Raw genomic sequence first — 18492 nt, 5'->3', positions numbered from 1 at the left:
CGCTTGCCACCCCCCCACCATCACCTGAGAGGAGCCTCCGAGCATGAGCCATGCCACCAGCTTTGAATCCCCGCTGCTCCTTCTCTGCTCTAACCGAAACCTGCATTATGAAACAGTCAGATTCAGTAGGCGCTCGTTTATTGAACTCGAGCACGACCGAACATCTGACTGACAGCCGGAGACACATACGACAGATCAATTAATCTGTGCACAGCTCCCGGGAGAAAACAGCTGCACTGAATCTATGAGGATTTTCAACGCCGGGAGCTGCAGAGGATGAACTGACATTTCAAAGTTGCACAATCAGACGCTCCCATGCCAGCATAAATATTGCAATCAGAAAAAAGGCCTAAATATTCATAAATAAAGCAATATCATTTCAAAGTAAAAAAAAATTGAGGAGGACTCGAGCTGTGCAGACGCAGTTTTATTCAAGTTGATTTTTTTTTTTTTTGGACTTAACAGTTCTAAGACGAGATGTAAACAGCGCTAATGCTGCCAACTGTCTCATAAGGGAATAAAGCGACTGGCTGCTCCGACACGCTACCAGTATCAAGTACAATTTTACTTATGCATGACTGCTAATTTTACAAGCAAAGAGTAGTATGTAAAATTACAGCGAACCAAAGGTGAACTTGTAAACTTGTCGCTTTTGAGATACCAAATGCCCGTTGAGTGTTCACACTGATGGTTACACGTGCTGTAAAGAATATATATATATATATATAAAACTTCTTGTTTAATGTTGTTGTGAGCAGAAACCTCGTGGAAGCTCCGATATCCAAGTGTGTTATGGGTTATTACGTCAATAGCCCAAAATTATGAGAAAATGCGAAGTTTTTAGTCACCTATGAGCTCTCCAGAAAACCAGAGAAAGCCCTGATTAAAGTTTTATATGATTGTTTTTTTGAGTAGACATAAACACCGGACATAAATGTACAAGTGTTTAAGACCGAACACAGCTGAAGAGAGGCGCCGAAGCGCGGCGCAGCTCAACGTTTACCCAGCCAGCTTCTCTGCAATCTGTCAATCTCAGAGCTGTCACCCTTTAAACAATGATTTGGCGAACTCAATCATCCGTTTCGTGTTGCGCCGCGCAAAATGGCAGCCTCTCAATCCAGGTGACAGCTGCCGTGTCAGCTGGATGTTTTACGAATATTTCAGGCCTCCCGGCCGCGCGGAGTCGCTTTTGACGGCGAGGAGTGTGCGGGGAAAACGCTGCAATATGTTACGACAAATGTGACGGCGTCAGGTCAGTAATGGAGCAGACGAGGTCACATGATCCGGGACGTGCTCCGTCATGTCGCCAAACGTCCGCGATGCTCCACGTCAGGGAGCCAAAGAACACATGAGAATAAGAGCAAAGGGTCAGAACAGGCAACAATCTGGTCCAGTAGAAGAATAATTCCACATTTTGTTCAAGTTTTCAGTAAAGTTAACACCAATCTTGTGTCTGTGTGATGAACGAAAGCCATAAAGACGGCACAAAATTATTAGCATAAAGACTGGCAACAATCTGGTCTGGTAAAAACCTGACTTGACACACAACTTTGTGCTCTTTTGTAGGAATTAACTAAACAAGACATAACTTTTAAATAATGACCTTACATCGATTTTGTTACCCTTGGAAAGAGCTGCCCCCCTCCCCCTCCTCTTCCAGTCTTCAAGCTAATGAGACATCTTTTCTATATATATCTAAATATCTTTAAGTATGGTTCAAACTGTCATTTCATGCCATGTTAAACCTTAATTATTTGAGTTTGTTTTACTTTGAAACAGTTCTCCAAAGTTAAAAGTGTTTGTCCCGATGTACCACAGGTCAAATGTTCCATTCCTTCCTCCCGGCCATTCGTCCCAAACAAGACAAAATTAAACAAGTCGTCCGTGCATCAATGTTAAGACATGACTATGCAAAAAGTCTACGATATGACTGATCATTGTACAGAAGGCCCTGAAGGACAAATAAAACAAAATTTGCACAATCGTGTACAGAGGAGGAGGCCCGCCGTGCACCCTGCATGTTAAGTCTTCACCTTAAAGCAGAGGAAGCAGATAAGAAGTTTGAGTGATGCAACACGTCCTCCAAAATCTTGATTTCCTTTCCCTTTCCTTATCAAGTACATCACTTATTATAAGTACAACTTAACAGGAGGAGGTGAGGTGTGAGAGCGAGATCGCCAGGAAAATCAGTTTTGTCGGTTTTGGTTACAGACTTTGAACATTTTTGCTGACAAAGAGGGACCTCTTTATTGTGTCTCAAAACACTTTTGATGATTCAGGCCTTTTTGGTTGCAAGGTACATTGGACGTAAAAGGGGCGGGAACTAAATGATGGAAGAGACAAATGTTTTTGTAGTTTGTTTTGCAATCCAGATCATTTAACTGTCAAGATATATGTTTTGCAAGAAAAATACTAAACAGGGTCACGGAATACTAAAATATTCCAAACAAAGTGATGCAAGACTTGTAATGAAAATGAATCTATTTGCAGAGTGAAAACAAACAAAGATCACAGAGGAAATACTGCCGAAGCCTGATGAAACCCGCCTCCCACCTCAGTTTCTACCTCTTGTATTGTGTCTCTGATTTCAACACAGATACACACACACACACACACACACACACACACACACACACACCCAAGAGATGTAATCACGCTCTGCAAAACTCTGGGAACGACTTTACATCTGTGTGTGTGTTTGACCTGCAAGTGAGAAAAATCCATGCTGTGTAAGCAAGGGATTATCTTCCCCTCAGGTACCTTATAACCAGGCTGCTGCGAGACGACAGTGCACACATGCAAATACACACACACACACACACACACACACACACACACACACACACACACACACACACACACACACACACACAAGACAGCACAGCGAAATTAAACACACTCCCCCGTCTGATACCATCTTGATTACCGTGAGCATTTTTCTCTAGTCTCTCACCATATAAAGTTGCATTCTGTTGTGATTAATTGACAAATTTGCCAGAGATCTTCACACAACATCACATTAGAAAATCATCAAATCATAACAAAGCTGTAAAAATGATTAGGATCGTAATCAGTTCATTAACTAAAGCAGCTATCTGTTCAATTTTCGTTTTCAAATTCTGGCAACACGTTTGTTTTGATAAATCACTTATCAGTTTGGTCATTCGGATGATAGCTTCATAAGTTGAAGTGGATCGCCACCGGCAAAGGATTTAAAGATTTGCAAGTCGTCAAACTAATACACGACACATAGACAGTTATGTTCCTGCCTTCAGGGCTCGCGCGCTTTTGTTAAACGACAAAGAGCTTTCTCAATCTCTTAAATTTCATTACCTGACAGCGAAACCTCATGCTGTTTTAATTTGTTTGTTTTGCTCAGCAGATCATTTGACTGTTCCACCTGATCACTTCAGAGAAAACGGGAAATACATATAAACCAAACGCTGATACTCAATGACGGAGAATATTTATAAGTTAAATTGTATGACATGATAGTTTTTGGTTCAGTGAAACTGCTCTGCATTTTACAGAGATGCATTTCCGCTTATCGAGCTTACTGTTACTGATGCAAATGAAATGGACAAATCAGCATAGAAATCCAAACTTATCCGATGCTTTTAAAATGTAAGCTGAGGGTATAAATAAAGAATAGAAAAGGACCGAGGACCGAGCCCTGAGGTATTCCATACAAGGTCTGAAGTATATTTAAAAAAACAGAGGGATGAAACTGTCCAGCTGCCAAACTAATAAACTAGAAAAAAAAACACATCCGTCACTGTTCCACAGTCTCAGCTATCCTTTCACCTCTTCTTCTTCTTCTTCTACACCTACGAGGATCCATCAACCTGCCGTCACTGACAGAAAGCAGGATGTCAAAAGACCAATTCTCACTACATCTGGTTCTGTTTTCCTCACTTCATTAATTCAGATGGTGTCATCTGCAAAATAACTGAGTCTGCAGCATCACTTTTGCTTTCTCTGAAAATAGATAGATAGATAGATAGATAGATAGATGGATAGATAGATAGATAGATAGATAGATAGATAGATAGATAGATAGATAGATAGATAGATAGATAGATAGATAGATAGATAGATAGATAGATTATTAATCCCGCAAGGGGCAGGTTTCTCGCTACAGCAGTATGTACAGGTTAAAGCAATAAAAAATATAAAAATGACAGAATAAGAAATATTAAATATAAAAAGAATTAAAATTGCACATTATATATACAAATAAATATAGAATAATATGAAACTAAACAACAGTGCAACGAATTACACAAACAAACAACAGTGCAATGGTATTATTGATGTAGGATGGATTTGGCCATTTTATTGCAGTGGGCAGGAATGATCTCCTGTATCGGTCCTTGTGACATCTTCTCTGTATCCTGAGAAAATAAAATAATTTACAACGGATGTAAATTCAATTTTAAATGCACTCGTTTTCAATCAGTTTAAACGGTCAAAATTTAGGCTGTGATTGAGAAGATTATTCCTTCCCTGCTGAGTTAATTTCAGGTGCCTGATGTGTTCACTGACTAGAAATTCTCTCCAACACCTCAGGGAACAACAGTCCTGTTCACAAGACACCAAAAATCCCCCACAGCTGCTGCTGCAAAAGTGTTTTCCAATTATTATGATCATTTTTCTCGGGTCACATGAATGTTTTCAGGGCTTTGTCTCTCACGGTCCTTCTTATTTTTAACTCCCGACTGACTGTCATGCAAATCTCCCACAAACTTAACACGGGGCAAGAAAAAGTGAATTAGGTTAAATTACATCTGTAAATGAACAAACAAAGTCATCCATTAAAGAACCACAGAAGGTTAGCAAAACGAGCCTCAGAGTCTAAAACTCAGCTAGCAGCTCTGCAAGACTTCTTCTTAGCATAGCCATCGGTACGCAATGACTACAAAACTTTGAGCTAAATGCTAACGTTGGTATGCTTACATGGTCAAAATGACAATGTTAACAAACTGCTGTTAAGCAGGTATGGTGTTTTTTTTGTGTTTACCATCTTAGGTTAGTGTTAATATTGGCTAAATTATGGGCATTTTATGCATTTTTGCATGTTTTTTGGTTACAAAGATTTGGAGTGACGTTGACTCATCCTGAAGGGTTTCTGTACCACATTTGATGGTAATCTATCCAATACATGTCGAGATATTTCACTGTGAGATTCAAGAGTCAATCTGCTGGTGGCCCAAGAAAAAAAAAAACCTGAGGATTATCAACGTTATTCAAAAGGTTTAATTTTGAGCTGGCCAGGAATGTCTGCACCAAACTTGACGGAAATCTGTCCAATACTTGTTGGGACAGTTCTGTCTGGATGAAAGCGGTGGAGCAACAAATGGACTCCACAGAGCCGTACTGGTAGTGGAAGGATATATATTGTCAGCAGTAAAAGCTAGTGTTACGTGTCTTCAGCCGATGCGGGTTCATGCTTTTATCTGAGGGATACGAGAGCCGCACCATTAAATATTCAAACAACCATAACAGACGAATTTCTTCTTTCTTTCATGTGACCTTATTTTCCACTTCCTTCTAGCAAACACTTAAATCAAGACTTTGCTCCACCCCCCCCAAAAAAAAAAAGAAAAACAAGCTCAAAAAAGTTTAACGTGCTCGCAGGCATGGCAGAAACCCAAAGAGGCACGGCACATGAACCACCAAATGGCGCGGCAAATTAAGTTCTGGTGCAAACAGCGTCAACACAACAACACTCAGGGCTCGTAGAAATGAACAGTGTGGTTCACCGTCACAAACAAAGACATTTAACCAAGCCACACAGCTGGTGTGAAGATACACGAGACAAGTCTAATTCTCAGACACATGCTGCATGCCTGTAGCTGCCAAACAGATAAAGGAAATATATATTCACAGTCACATATACACAAACAAACAGATACACGGCCGCGATTTTTTAAAATCTTCTATTAATTGAGTCATTCAGCTGATCAATTGTGCTTTTTGTAACCGTTATTACCCGATACGATGGTCTTCAGGTTTCCAAACCTTCACAAAAAAATGTGTGCTTTGAAACTGTTCAAGATATTGGATATCATGCGAAGACATTTTCAAATTAATATCCGAAACAATTCATTCTTTTTTTCTGCATAAATTCTTTAATAGTCCAAATTAGATGGACCAAACGCACCCTTTGTGTTTCCCATTGGGCTGAACGCCATCAGAGTTTAGATTCCTCTGTTCGATGCTCAAAAACTGGTTAGCGGCTTAAATCAAAGTCCCTTGTGCCATTACATTAAATTAATAAACATAAATGACTGAACTGAATCTGGTGCAACATGGAAGCAATCACATTAGAACAAATGTGCTCATGTAACTGGTTCCCACGAGTCTAAAAATATCCTAAATGTCTTTCAGTATCCTCTGCGAGTAATTTGTGTGTGCTTGCAGACTATCGGCTCCTGCTGAGGTCATTAAAAAAAAACAACACAGGACCAGAAACAAGATGAGGGCATGCTGTTGGTGTCATCAGTAGTAGTTAAAGCCACGATACCACACACACAACACACACACACACAACACACACAGTAGGCTAAATGGAGAGTGTTTGTCTCCTGTGACTAGCTGACAGTGGGTGCGAAGGTCTGTCGCCTTAAGGTTTAATGAATCGCCTCAGCAGTGTGTAATGCAGACAGTTGTCTGTAATCCTGTCATTAACACCAGCTTGCAGTCTGAACCTCCATGTTGCTCTGTACTCCCCCCGCTGAACTATTTTCCACTTTCCAAATTGACTCTGAGAATCTCTCCGCTGCCACCGAAAACTCGTTCGTTTCCAGTCTTTCTAGTTCAGAGACAGAAGTTGACATCGTTGGACGAGCTGGGGATGAACGAGCAGAGATGACTCGATTCCATAGGGAACCCGAGGACATTACGCTCCGCCCACCTAAAGCAAAAACCGGACTGCACCACAGGCCTGTCAATCAGACAGACACGCCGCCCAAAAATACAGCTTTTAGTGGCCTAATATTTCATTAAAAACTAGATTATTTCAAGAATATGAATAAAAAGGAGTGACTTTAGCAAATGACACCATAATAATTTTCTTTTGACTTTGTATTTCATGAGAGAAGTTCAATGGGAGTCTATGGAGCCAGAGCCTTTTTAAAGTCAACCCCTAGTGGCCCTCAGTTTAGGGCACTTCTGTATTGGCCTCATTTTCAGACCCAGGAGCTACGTCCATTTTTATATACACGAGTTAGATGTGAACAAATTCTTAAGCAGGTCAGACAGAGAAATGATTAATCGCCTAATCCAGAAAATATGTGGCAGATCATTTGATAATCAAATAATCCGTAGTTGCTGCCCTTCTCCTTTTCTGAAGGGCAGAAATAGCAAGATTACACCTGAGCCAATAAAAGCATCATTCTCGGCCCCAACGTTCACCCTTTATCCTTTGTGCTCACATCATGCAAATGCTCCTAAGAAAGTAAAAAAAAAAGAAAGAAAGCCTTGACTTCAGCGAGCGCAGAAATTCCCCTCAGACTTTTAGGAAAACAGGACGAGCGCAGATACACTTCACCGGTTCAGCAGCGATATCAGGATCCAAATTAGGACTGTCACCCCGAATTCAAGTCAGGTTTTAACATTTCTGTCAGCCGTTCCTGCTACGAGGTGTAAATTATGCTCTCGCTAAATACGACGCGGTTTCAGGCGCCTTTTAAAACAAATCTCACAGAGGACGGTTTGGCCTGAGCTTCCCCCGACTGTCGGAGACGGCGTAAAGCTGAAGACAAGAGGAGAAATTGAGGTTGGCAGCTTTAATAGAGCGCGTTGTTGAGACGTCAAACCTGATAGGGAAAATTGAAATTTCTCAGCTTTCAAGCTCAACTCTTTGAAATGTTTGAACTCGTATTGATTGCTCTCTTGTCAAAACTTCGCAGCCACCACACACACACGCACGCACACACACACACACACACACACACACACACACACACACACACACACACACACACACACACACACACACACACACACAGCAGGCAGACTGGACGGAGGCTTTTGATACAGTCATGGATCAATTAAGGTCCCAGATTAGGGAGCACACTGTAGGTGTGCATTTCAATCACATAGATAGACAAACCTTGTTTGTTTGTTTTTTCTCATGTGTTATCTCAAATCTACCTTCAAGTCGTTTTACTGGCAGCTGGAGTATTAAAAAAAAAAAAAAAAAAAAAAAAAAAAAAAAAACATCAGAGTCGGCGCTGGGTTTTGCAGATTTCAGGCAGATTTTTCTCACTTTTTTTTTGGATCAAACTCTCCCATATAACATTTACATTTGCAGAGTCGCACCTGTCTGATGGCGCGCAGCAGCTTGCCGTAGGAGTAGAGGATGACACCGAATGGCAGCAGCAGGCAGAAGGTGAACAGGCAGACGATGTAGGAGATGTTGTTCGGCGTCTGGGTCTTCCAGTCGACCGAGCAGGTGGTGCCGGGACCCTCGGGCCCGTACCTGCTCCAGCCCAGCAGAGGGGGCACGGTCCAGGCCACGGAGTAGAGCCAGGAGAAGCAGATCCCCCCCAGCGCCGGCCGGAAGTCTCTGCCGTCGGCCAGGGTGGGCGACATCATGGTGCAGTAACGCTCGTAGGACAGAACGGCCAGGGAAATCAGGGAGACGATGCCTGGGTGAACAGAGGAAGCGGTCAGTCGCAATATATTGTCAAATCTAACGAGACATACAGGAGCTGAAAAATCAATATTTGGGTCTTTTTGGGAGTCTTGGAGCAGCTTTTCTAGAAAACTAGAGCATCTATTTCACTCTGAGATCATGACTGAGATGCATTTAGATACAAACTGAAGTCGATTTTCCGCTTGCTTTGATCATCTTGATGGTTTTTAAACTTTTAACATCTCTGGGGCGCAAACAGAGGAACATGCAGGATTTCATCGACCGACGTTCGCTGTGATAACAGTGAGTGAGACAGCTCCATGATGTGCGTTTCAAAGAGCCATACAACCAAAGCTCGTCTAAGCATGTCAAACTCCTCGGAACATTTCATTGACCTTATTTTATCTCAATTAATACTGCCTCCATTTTTCCAGCTGATAAAAAAATACAATCCTATAAAACTATTCCTTTAGTGAGCAAATGTTTGAAGATTTGTTGGTTATTCTTTTGAGGACATCCTATCTGGGTATTTTAGGATTTGATTTAGTCTATTTTCTCATTATTACTGGCATTTTACACTACAATGAGCAACAAACAAAAAAAAAGCCAAATATTGTTATCAAAAAGCTGCAGCTCTCATTTCTGATGATTATTTCTTTGATCTGCAAAACAACAGAAACATGTTTTGAAGAGGCACATCACAATCTATTAGAGCACCAGAGATGTTTTTAGATGTCTCGCTTTGTCTGAAAAACTCTCCAAAATCTAAAGACAATCGATTTAATAGCATGTAAGATGAAGAAAAACAGTAAATTCTCACATTTAAGGAGCTCCTCACATCAAAAATTTTGTCAATTTTGCCTGAAAAATTACTTCAAAAATTTGAAAGTAAACGGCGAACTGTATAGATAATCTACCACCAGTCAACTAATCGATTAATGAATTCTAAAACTGAGAAGCAAATTTAAAACAAAATAAAATAAAAAGACAAATTTGATTTTTTTCTTTGGTATATTTCTGGTAAAAAAAAAAAAAAAATTAAAAAAAAAAATCCTAATATCATAAATGACTTATCTTAGCAGCAGCAGCAGACGTGTCGTCCTTTTACTTTGTTAATTGCTAATTAAAAAAGAAAATAATAAATTAATAAAGAAAATTGGAGTAAATTGTTACCCGAGGTGGCTTTAACTCTTAAATCAGAGCTAATCAATTAATACGGGCTGAAGTGCCGTCCAGATGCACTTGACCTCCACATTATGCACGATCTAGCGGTGACTTTGATTACAGACAATCAAAGCACCTCAATGTGTAATGAAGCCTCGTGATTGGCTGAGACTCTGTCGTCTTTGGTGTAAGTAGCAGACTGAGGCTGTCGGCGCAAACAGGTCCAGCAAAGAGCGAGAGACTTGAGAAAAATGGAAATGATTGTGTGCGCAGGTGGCCGAAGAGTGTCTGAGAACTCCCACTATTCATCACAGGTTGAATAAAACATGTGGACTCCACAGCTGTGCCCTTCTGGGTCGAACTGATTAATTCGACACACCGCATCAATATAAAAGACTAGACAACATCAAACAATATTTAATTGATATGCTAATTGGGAAGTTGGCTATGTAGAGATACTGAATAAAATCTGAAATATAAATATTGTGAATTTCTATCGAAGTGTTTCAAGTCACCAATTGGGGGCTCCAAAGTCAGACATTTTCCAAATCCTGCAGAAAAGAGCTTTGAGAGGAAGTCAGTTAAAAAAAACTGTTGTGTTCTGCAAGTTGCTGGTGCAGACTAAAAGATGTGACCTGGATCGGGACATTAAAAAGCCTCAGAAAGGTTGAGGTGGGCGAGTTTTTCTTTTAACTTTCGTGTTACCGCACAATGAGTTTAACACAAGCAGCAATCAACAGTGACGTCGCCTGTTAGTTTGTGAAATGACGTTCTGAGGCCTGAAGTTCAGATTTGGTCTATCTTGCTTTTTTGAAACCAGAAGTGACCATATTTGGACAAGCTGGGGGAGGAGTGAGCTGCACATCTGATTGGATCTGATTGGGAACTCGAGGACACTATATGGCCCGCACACATATACTGCTATACTGCTCAACTAAAATTTGGGAGTCTATCCAACCCCTGGTGGCCCTCAGTGGTATTGCAGTTTTCTTCACTTTTTAAGACCCAGAAGCCACGTCCACTTTTATATACAGTCTAAGTATTTACATTTCTTCTGAACCATTTAAAACAGTTGGTGTGTTGGTCCGGTCCGGTTATGATACACTACCTGTTCTTGGAAACACTGTGCAGACACACGGAGAGATGATTTCACACTTTTAGTGCTTATTACTCATCTTAAAAGGCCAATCTGCGACAGTATAGACACGCACACAAACAGCTGCAGCCGCTCTTGGCGGCTGTGATGGGTGAAGCTGTGGCTGGATGTGGTTGTTGTTTGGACTTCTGCTGTGGTTCAATCTGCGGTGCTGATGGACATGTCCAGCTGTGACCATTTGAACCCGGTATGACGCACCACAGGAGTTCAGGAATACAGAAACGGAGCCAGCTCAGCCATCGCTGCACACGTCGGCTGCATGAAGTCGGCGTTACACCCATTAAAATGTAATTGCACTCCTATGACTTCAGCCACAGTGAGGACCGTGTCCTCCCGAGTCTGCCGTCATCATCGTCACCATCACCATCATCATCATCACAGATACAGTCTGTCTCAGCAGCGGTCAGTGAGAAGCAGATCGTCCAGTTCTCTTTTTAACTGCAGAGGAGCCTGACAGCAGAAACACTGGCAGTAATTACGTGTGGTCACAGGTTGAATGTTAGAAGCATCTGCTCGGCATCAAACTGAAGGTGGTCTGTGTGTCTTGGAGGGTTTTGTTGGTTTTCCATTCATTTCCTGAAATGATTGCGCCGTCTCGTACCCGGAGCCCGGTGGGACCATCAGTCCGCCAACGTTGGCTTTGATTCAAACACGGCCCACTTTGATTCTCCCGCATCAATTTTAATGTTTTTTCTCACCTGAGGCCCGATTCGTCTTCGCCTAACTCCGGAGTGGTGCGGAATAGATTTATGGTAAAATGAATGACCCCGTGTCCCGGGTCTGAGTCAGCACGGGATCTAATCATCTCTCATTGTCTCTCGCCTTTGCGCTCTTTCTCTCTCCGACTCTTGACTCTCCTTTCCTTCGTTTCTCCTTCTCCGCTTTATCTCCCTCTGCCTGTATTTTCCCCCCTGCAGTGTCTCTCTGCAGGACTCTTCCTCGGCTGCTCGTTTCAGATCCTCATCCTCGTGCCCAATCGGACCGTTTCTCATTTGCAACCCCCTCATCACGACCTTCATCAGTGTTTAAATGCGTTTACTGCAGGCAGCTGGGGTTACCGTAACCTGATTGTTTCGGTGACACAAATCTAGTTTTCTATAATCCAATTAGAGGATTAATAAAAACCTGATTTCACCAGCGAGATTTCTGCAGAGGAAAATAACAATGAATATGCACAGGCAGCATGTGCGAATGATAAAAACTTCGACTGGTAGAGCAGTATGATGGGATGAATGGGGTGGAAACAGGGTATCAAATATCTATCATGCTATTACTCATTCACCTGCAGATTATTTTCTTATCATTCTGTTGAGAATTGGCCTTCACTAGTCCCTGATAGGACGTCCTCATTCATCACTGATAGATTTCCGTTAAACACAAAAACAACAGAGAAAAGCAGCAAATCTTCACATTAAAAGGAGCTGGAACTTTCATCTATGAAAGGATCGAAAAAAAAACCTCATCAAGGGTCGTGTGGGGAGGTATTTCACGTTTAAGTGGGATGAAAATGATCAAAGCTGCTTTTGTGGTTTTGAATTGTTAATGTCAAGAATCATGGAAGAATCAGTGGAATTTGCAGCAAAACTTCTGGTATCGTGACGAAAGCAGAAACTCAATAGGTCAGGGTCAATAACACGCGTACAAACAGTTAAGCTTATAATCGAACTGCTAATATTCAGTAATGATTTCTTTACCTATCCTTACATGTCAGTGATTCCCTGCCTTTCTTTATGTTTACTGTTTGTCCTTCACGCCAGTTTTAAAAAGCGCAAAAATGTCCAACTAAAATGTATTTTTTTATTTTAGAGGAAGAATGGAGGACTCCCTGGTTTGAGTTAAAAAACAACAACAACAAAAAAAACACGAAAACAGGAGACGCCAGGGATAACACACCTTTGGAACACATATTCTGACTTGACATGAGTGTACAGACCGATTCCAGGTTTTTGTATTGAAATCACAATTTTATTCCGCCCTCTGTGGAGTTATGTGCAGTAATTACTATTTGTGTAACCAGGGTATTTTAGCGCAGTGAAAAATTTCCTAAATTTGACCTTGTTGGGGAAAAACTGCCTCAAACAAAAACACGTGGCGGTCTTGGATAAAATGAAATATGTTTCAGTCAAATCTCACGCCAACAAACCCAGAAACATTTGGCTTTTATAGTCATCAAAGAACCTCCTTTCGTCAGTCGGTTTCATAACTTCTCTTTGATCTTGAACATGCACAAAGAGACAGATATCCTTCCACTAAGCACATAGCTGACCTTCAACCCCTGACGAAAGCCTCACGTTACACACACAAACGTCAGGCGCCCATCATGCTTGAATGAGAACTGCACCACTTTGCTGAACTATGACTAAAAACACAAAAGCACTTAGTCACCAATATGCAAATGAATACATAGAATAGTTGATTAACAAACTATAAGCCTTCAACTAAATTCACAACATCCACATATTTCGCCCTTTAAAGAATATGATGCTCGACTGTTCACAGAGAAACAGACCGGGACGGAAATACAAAGTGGGAAAATGTCCATGCAGACGATCTCGCTCCAGCGAGAGTGTGCTGATGACGCTTGATTACAAGCTTGCTAAGCGGCCCTGACTGCACGCTCCAGTAGCACTCGTGTTGTCTGGGTAATTGCAGCAGGCAAAAAAACGTCCCATTAACTAACAAGAAAGGATCTCAGCAAAAAGGTTACAGCTCTGTTTTCACTTCAGCCCCGCAAAACGGAGACTCATCTCCGTTTGGTCGGCCTGAAAGGGATCCGGCACCCAGTTAAATGTATGTTCCTGGTAAGATATTGATAAGAAATGGTTGGAAATAAAGAACTATAGAAACTTCTGTAGTTACCTTCTGTAAATGTTTGTTTTTTTTTTCTTGTTTTTTTTCAATCAGAATCACTTCTAATCCACAGTTCAAAAGTGTCTTTACTTTAAATGTCATTTAAAGCAACCAGACTGAGCACTAGAAATCCGGCTTTACTTTGTACACTTAAATATCAACAAAAGGACCTCTGGGAAGCCACTTGCATGCAAACAAATTGCTCCGAATTGTTGAGTTACTGCACAAATTTAATGCACTAGCACATAAATATACTGTATTGATAAATATGCCTTCTAAAAAGAGCAATGCAATTCAAGCTGAATCCCTTCCTCGGGTTGTAACTTATTCCACCTAAAACCAGATCAATAGATTGATCTCTGACTCCTGTTCCAGCTGTAAGGACCAAATCCAACAACACTTCTAAAAAGTAACTCACTTACAAAACAAAACCCTCCTCCTTTAACCTCAGTGAATATGATGTAAAGTAACTTGACCGTGCATATCTCTCTGTCCTTCCACTACGTGATGAATTCTAACCAAACTGTCATCAGTCACTCCCAACTCTCATAAATCGTTGACGCATGGGTTCCCAATCTCTCCACTCCGGTAGTCTCACGCATGTCATCTTGTTCGGGTCTTTTTCAGCTGCGAGTCTTTGATCCTGTGTACAGTTTTAACGCTCTGGTTTATTTCAAATTTATTCTCCAGATGCCTCTAAACGTGCACCACCGAGGAACATTGTGCAAAACGTAATCATCCAAGTTCTCTGGTTGTGAACAAACTGTAAAATTAGGTATTAAGAGTCTCATTACAGAGGGAGCGTCACTTTGTTTAAAGAGGAGCTCATTAGTTGTAAAGCGGAGTCGAGGAATTTATTCACAATCCTCTAGTTTAATGGGAAAGAGATGAGACAACAGTTCAGGTTTGAGGCACACTGCAAGTCCAGACGCCAAAGAAAAAAACAAGAGACTTTAGATTAACAACAACTCTGCAAGTCCAGACTACACCAAGAAAACAACTGCTTTAAGAGCAACATCTTACTGACTTCAGACTCCAAAGAGAAAACACCTGATTTTAGAATGATTATAACTTCGTGCAAGTCCAGATTCCACATAAAAAAAAGAGCGACTTCAATGCAACTCCACCAAGAAAATAAGTGATTATTTACTTTACTGTACTTTCAAGTAAGTCCGGACTCCAAAGAGAAAACACTTGATTTTAGAATGACGCCTCACTGCAGGTCCAGGTGGTAGACTGGTTCAAACTCCACCGAGAAAATAACTGATTTAAGATCAATATCTTCCTGAACCTTACTGTAAATCCAATCTCCAAAGACAAAATAACTGAATTAAGAGCAACGGCACTACTGTAGCTTACAGTAAGTCTAGATCCCAAAAGAGAAAACAACAGATTTTTGAGTGATAATGCCTCACTGCATGTCCAGACTCCAAAGAGAAAACAACTGAATTAAGGAGCAAAATCTGATTTTAAGAGCAACAACAACATCCTACTGCACCTTATGGGACTACTTGAATTCCAGACTTCTCATAAAAATTAAAAAAAAAAAAACAAGTTTAAGAGCAACACTTAAATATACTTTACTGCAAGTCCACCACATTCAAGACACAACACTTTACTCTATGACCAGACTCCACAGGAAAGACAGAATCAGGGATATACGATGACTTGGTGAGTGTGAGAAAAAAAAGAGCGTTCTGTATTTAAGACTACTGGCAGATTGATTGTTCACTTAAGTCCCTCTAGTGTAAAGAGAGAACATCTAAATCTAGATGGAGCCCATTGAGCACAGCAGGATTCCTCCTCCCCCAATCATTATCTCTCTCCTCTGGTTTTTATCGCTCCGATGGCTAGAAAATCAGGGATCCCTCAGTTTGTGAGCACAATGGTGACATCAATCAATCGCAGACAGTAATTACAGACATATTGGCCTGAGCCTGAAAGGTCACAGATTCGATACCAGCACTGCCGAAGAGCTCTGTCGACAGTCCCGTACGCACGAATTTCAACATGAGACGAAACCTCTTGAGGATTTAGATAAGAGCCTGACAAGAGCGGATTTATTATGTAATACGATCAGAAATGCTTTTTCCATGTTTTATGTTTATTTTAGTGTTCGTGTCGTCTTGCGCCTTATCCTCCTCTCAAAATTGTTTTTGCTATTGATACCTCTGGGACTAAATCTGAATACTTTACCATATCACATGTCGGCAAAGCAGCTGCAAATTATCAGCAGATCACACCCCTCACAATTTAAAGGGATTTTTACTTTATGATTTTCTTTTTTCTTTTAAATGAAATTGACTGGAGAGTGAAATGGGTAAACAGGATTTTGTGGAGTTTTATGTTGCAGCAGGGTCTTGCAGCTGCTACCAGAAAAAGAAAAAAAAAAGGACATGCTTAGTAGCTAAGCACATTTTTTGTATCCAATTAAGAATTGACGGGATGCTGTCACTTGGTGCTCCTGTAATCCTTTTGGATAAAAAGGCATGATATAGCCAAACTGCAAAAAAAATAAAATGACATTTTGAAGACGAGATTTTCACACTTTCTGTGACATAAAGACTTAAATCTGTTGAGCGCTGTCAGAAATCAGTCAGACTCCATCTGACTGACAGCAAAAGCAAAGAGGCAAAATCAATATTTCATGCTGCTTTCACTTGTTCGATGTGAAATGAGAGTACCAATAGTATTATATTTCGATTTAAAGACATCAAATGTGCTATACTGGTCGTTCTATCTCTACTGACACATGCCAAAGATAATGAATCAGCTGCTCACCCAAACATGAGTTCACGAATCCATACCAAACGCAGCCAGCGCGTCCGATCAACCACCGCCCCTGGGTGCTGGCTGCGAAGCTGAACGGGGTCCCCAGCACGCTGACCAGCAGGTCGCTCATCGAGATGCTCACCAGAAGGAGGTTCATGGGAGTGCGCAAAGCCCGGTACCGGCAGAACAGCCCGAGCACCAGGAAGTTACTGAGGAGCCCGAAGGTGCCGATGAAACCGAGGCACACCGCCACCACCAGGTGCCCCGTTGGGCTCAGGGACGGAGGGGGAAGAGAACCGGGTACCTCCTCGTACGCCGCCGTGCCGCGGGCTACTCCCCCGGAACAGTGCGCACAGCTCAGGCTCACGTTGGAAATGATCATGCCGGGCCGGGCCGAGCCGCGAAGTTTGGACCAGTCGGAAGTTTGCACCACGGGACGGAACCATCTGTCTCGGTGCTTATGTTTCGGTCAACTCATCTGGAGGAGCTGGGACACATGGGGGAGTCTTCCGCTGCAGCCTGCGGGCACGTAGCACCTTTTTTTTTTAATGAAGATATTGTAAACGGTTGGACCATCCAGTCCGGGAGAGCCACTTGGCGAATAAGCGCGCTAGATGCCGGTGTCCTGCGTTTAGATCCGCCTCTCCGCCGTGCGCTCTGAAGAGGTGCGCTCCTTTTCCTGCGCGGCCACTGTGCAGGGCGAAGTGCGCCTGAGCTTTTATCACCCACAGCTGGGGGACAAAAACCTCAACAGGGAGCGGCGAGTTGGTGTGTGTGTGTGTGTGTGTGTGTGTGTGTGTGTGTGTGTGTGTGTGTGTGCGTGCGTGCGTGTGTATAATAGCCTCAAACCACCATCAGATCCGCACCATGTAGCATTACATAACAACGCAGTCAACAAAATGAAGGGACACAGACTTAAAAGCTGTGTGACATTGTGCATGTTGAGAACCAGACTCATAATGATCAACTCAAAATGCAGCTGTGAGACTGTAAGTGGGTTTAATTAAAAGAAACGACAGGTTGTGGAGGACAAAGCTGCCTAACACCAGATGTGACAGCCTGAGGGGGAAGGAGCAGTTTCATATGGAGCTGTGTATGACATATGTAGAGAATACTAATAATGATAGTTCGAAAACTCGACAGTAAAGAAGAGGAATATGAAATGTATTGGAGGCCGAAGTAAAACAAAGATGCCGCTAAAAGACGTAGAGTATGTTTGAGAAAGTTATTGAAAATATGTCACCGAGGCCTCCTGTGGTCTTGATCTGGGTCGACAATCAGCCGCAAGAGTCCTGACGGAGGATCTGAGACTGCAACCTGGCTTGTTGGGACTCGGCTCAGAGCCATGAAGCGCTTTTAAAGTGATCAGTAAAATCTTAAAAATCAATTCCAAAGGTTAAGGGAGGCTGAAACAAGGCTAATGTGCTCTCTCTCTTCTTTTCTTTTAAAAAAAAAATTAAGATGAAGATCAAGATGAAGATAAAAACTTGTTTTTCCGCTTTTAGTGTGATCCGTTGACTGATTTGATCACGGCTCCCTGTCAAGGGTCAGCCGTGTAATTAAGCATGAGAACCAATGGTTCTGACTCCAGCTCCCAGCCTTGTGCCGCTCCTGCTTCTCGTCTCCTTTCCATCTCCTCAGGTCTTGATTTGCAGGTTCAAAGTAAATAGAAGAGTGTGACATATTTGGAAAAACAAACTCATAGCCTCTAAATATCAGTACTGAGTAGAGCCTGTACCTCTCAGACAGACTTATTTCTTCTTTGTGGATTCATCAAAAATGTTGCAGATATTCCCCTTGAGGCTCCATGTCGACTTGTATAGGATTGTTTCTGCAGCTGTACATTCATGACACCAATCACATCTCACACGGTGTCCTGCTGGATTCAGGCCTCTGAAGGTGCATTATC

General features: G+C 41.9%; 1 protein-coding gene across 1 annotated transcript in view; it reads right to left on the bottom strand.

The window, feature by feature from the left end:
- tmtopsb (teleost multiple tissue opsin b) overlaps positions 1 to 17177 on the bottom strand; it is a 29251-nt gene extending 12074 nt beyond the window's left edge. The window contains exons 1-2 of the mRNA XM_069159747.1: positions 16593 to 17177; positions 8326 to 8654 (exon numbers count right to left, since the gene is read on the bottom strand). Of these exons, the coding sequence (XP_069015848.1) occupies positions 8326 to 8654; positions 16593 to 16965 (702 nt within the window). The 5' untranslated portion in view covers positions 16966 to 17177. The remainder of the gene's footprint in view (positions 1 to 8325; positions 8655 to 16592) is intronic.
- Between the last annotated feature and the right edge of the window lie 1315 nt (positions 17178 to 18492).

The sequence above is a fragment of the Embiotoca jacksoni genome, unplaced genomic scaffold (assembly GCF_022577435.1).
Source record: "Embiotoca jacksoni isolate LCO1_2020_lvr unplaced genomic scaffold, fEmbJac1.0.p SCAF_25, whole genome shotgun sequence".
Classification (NCBI taxonomy): domain Eukaryota; kingdom Metazoa; phylum Chordata; class Actinopteri; family Embiotocidae; genus Embiotoca; species Embiotoca jacksoni.
This window is presented reverse-complemented; position numbering and strand designations above follow the sequence as displayed.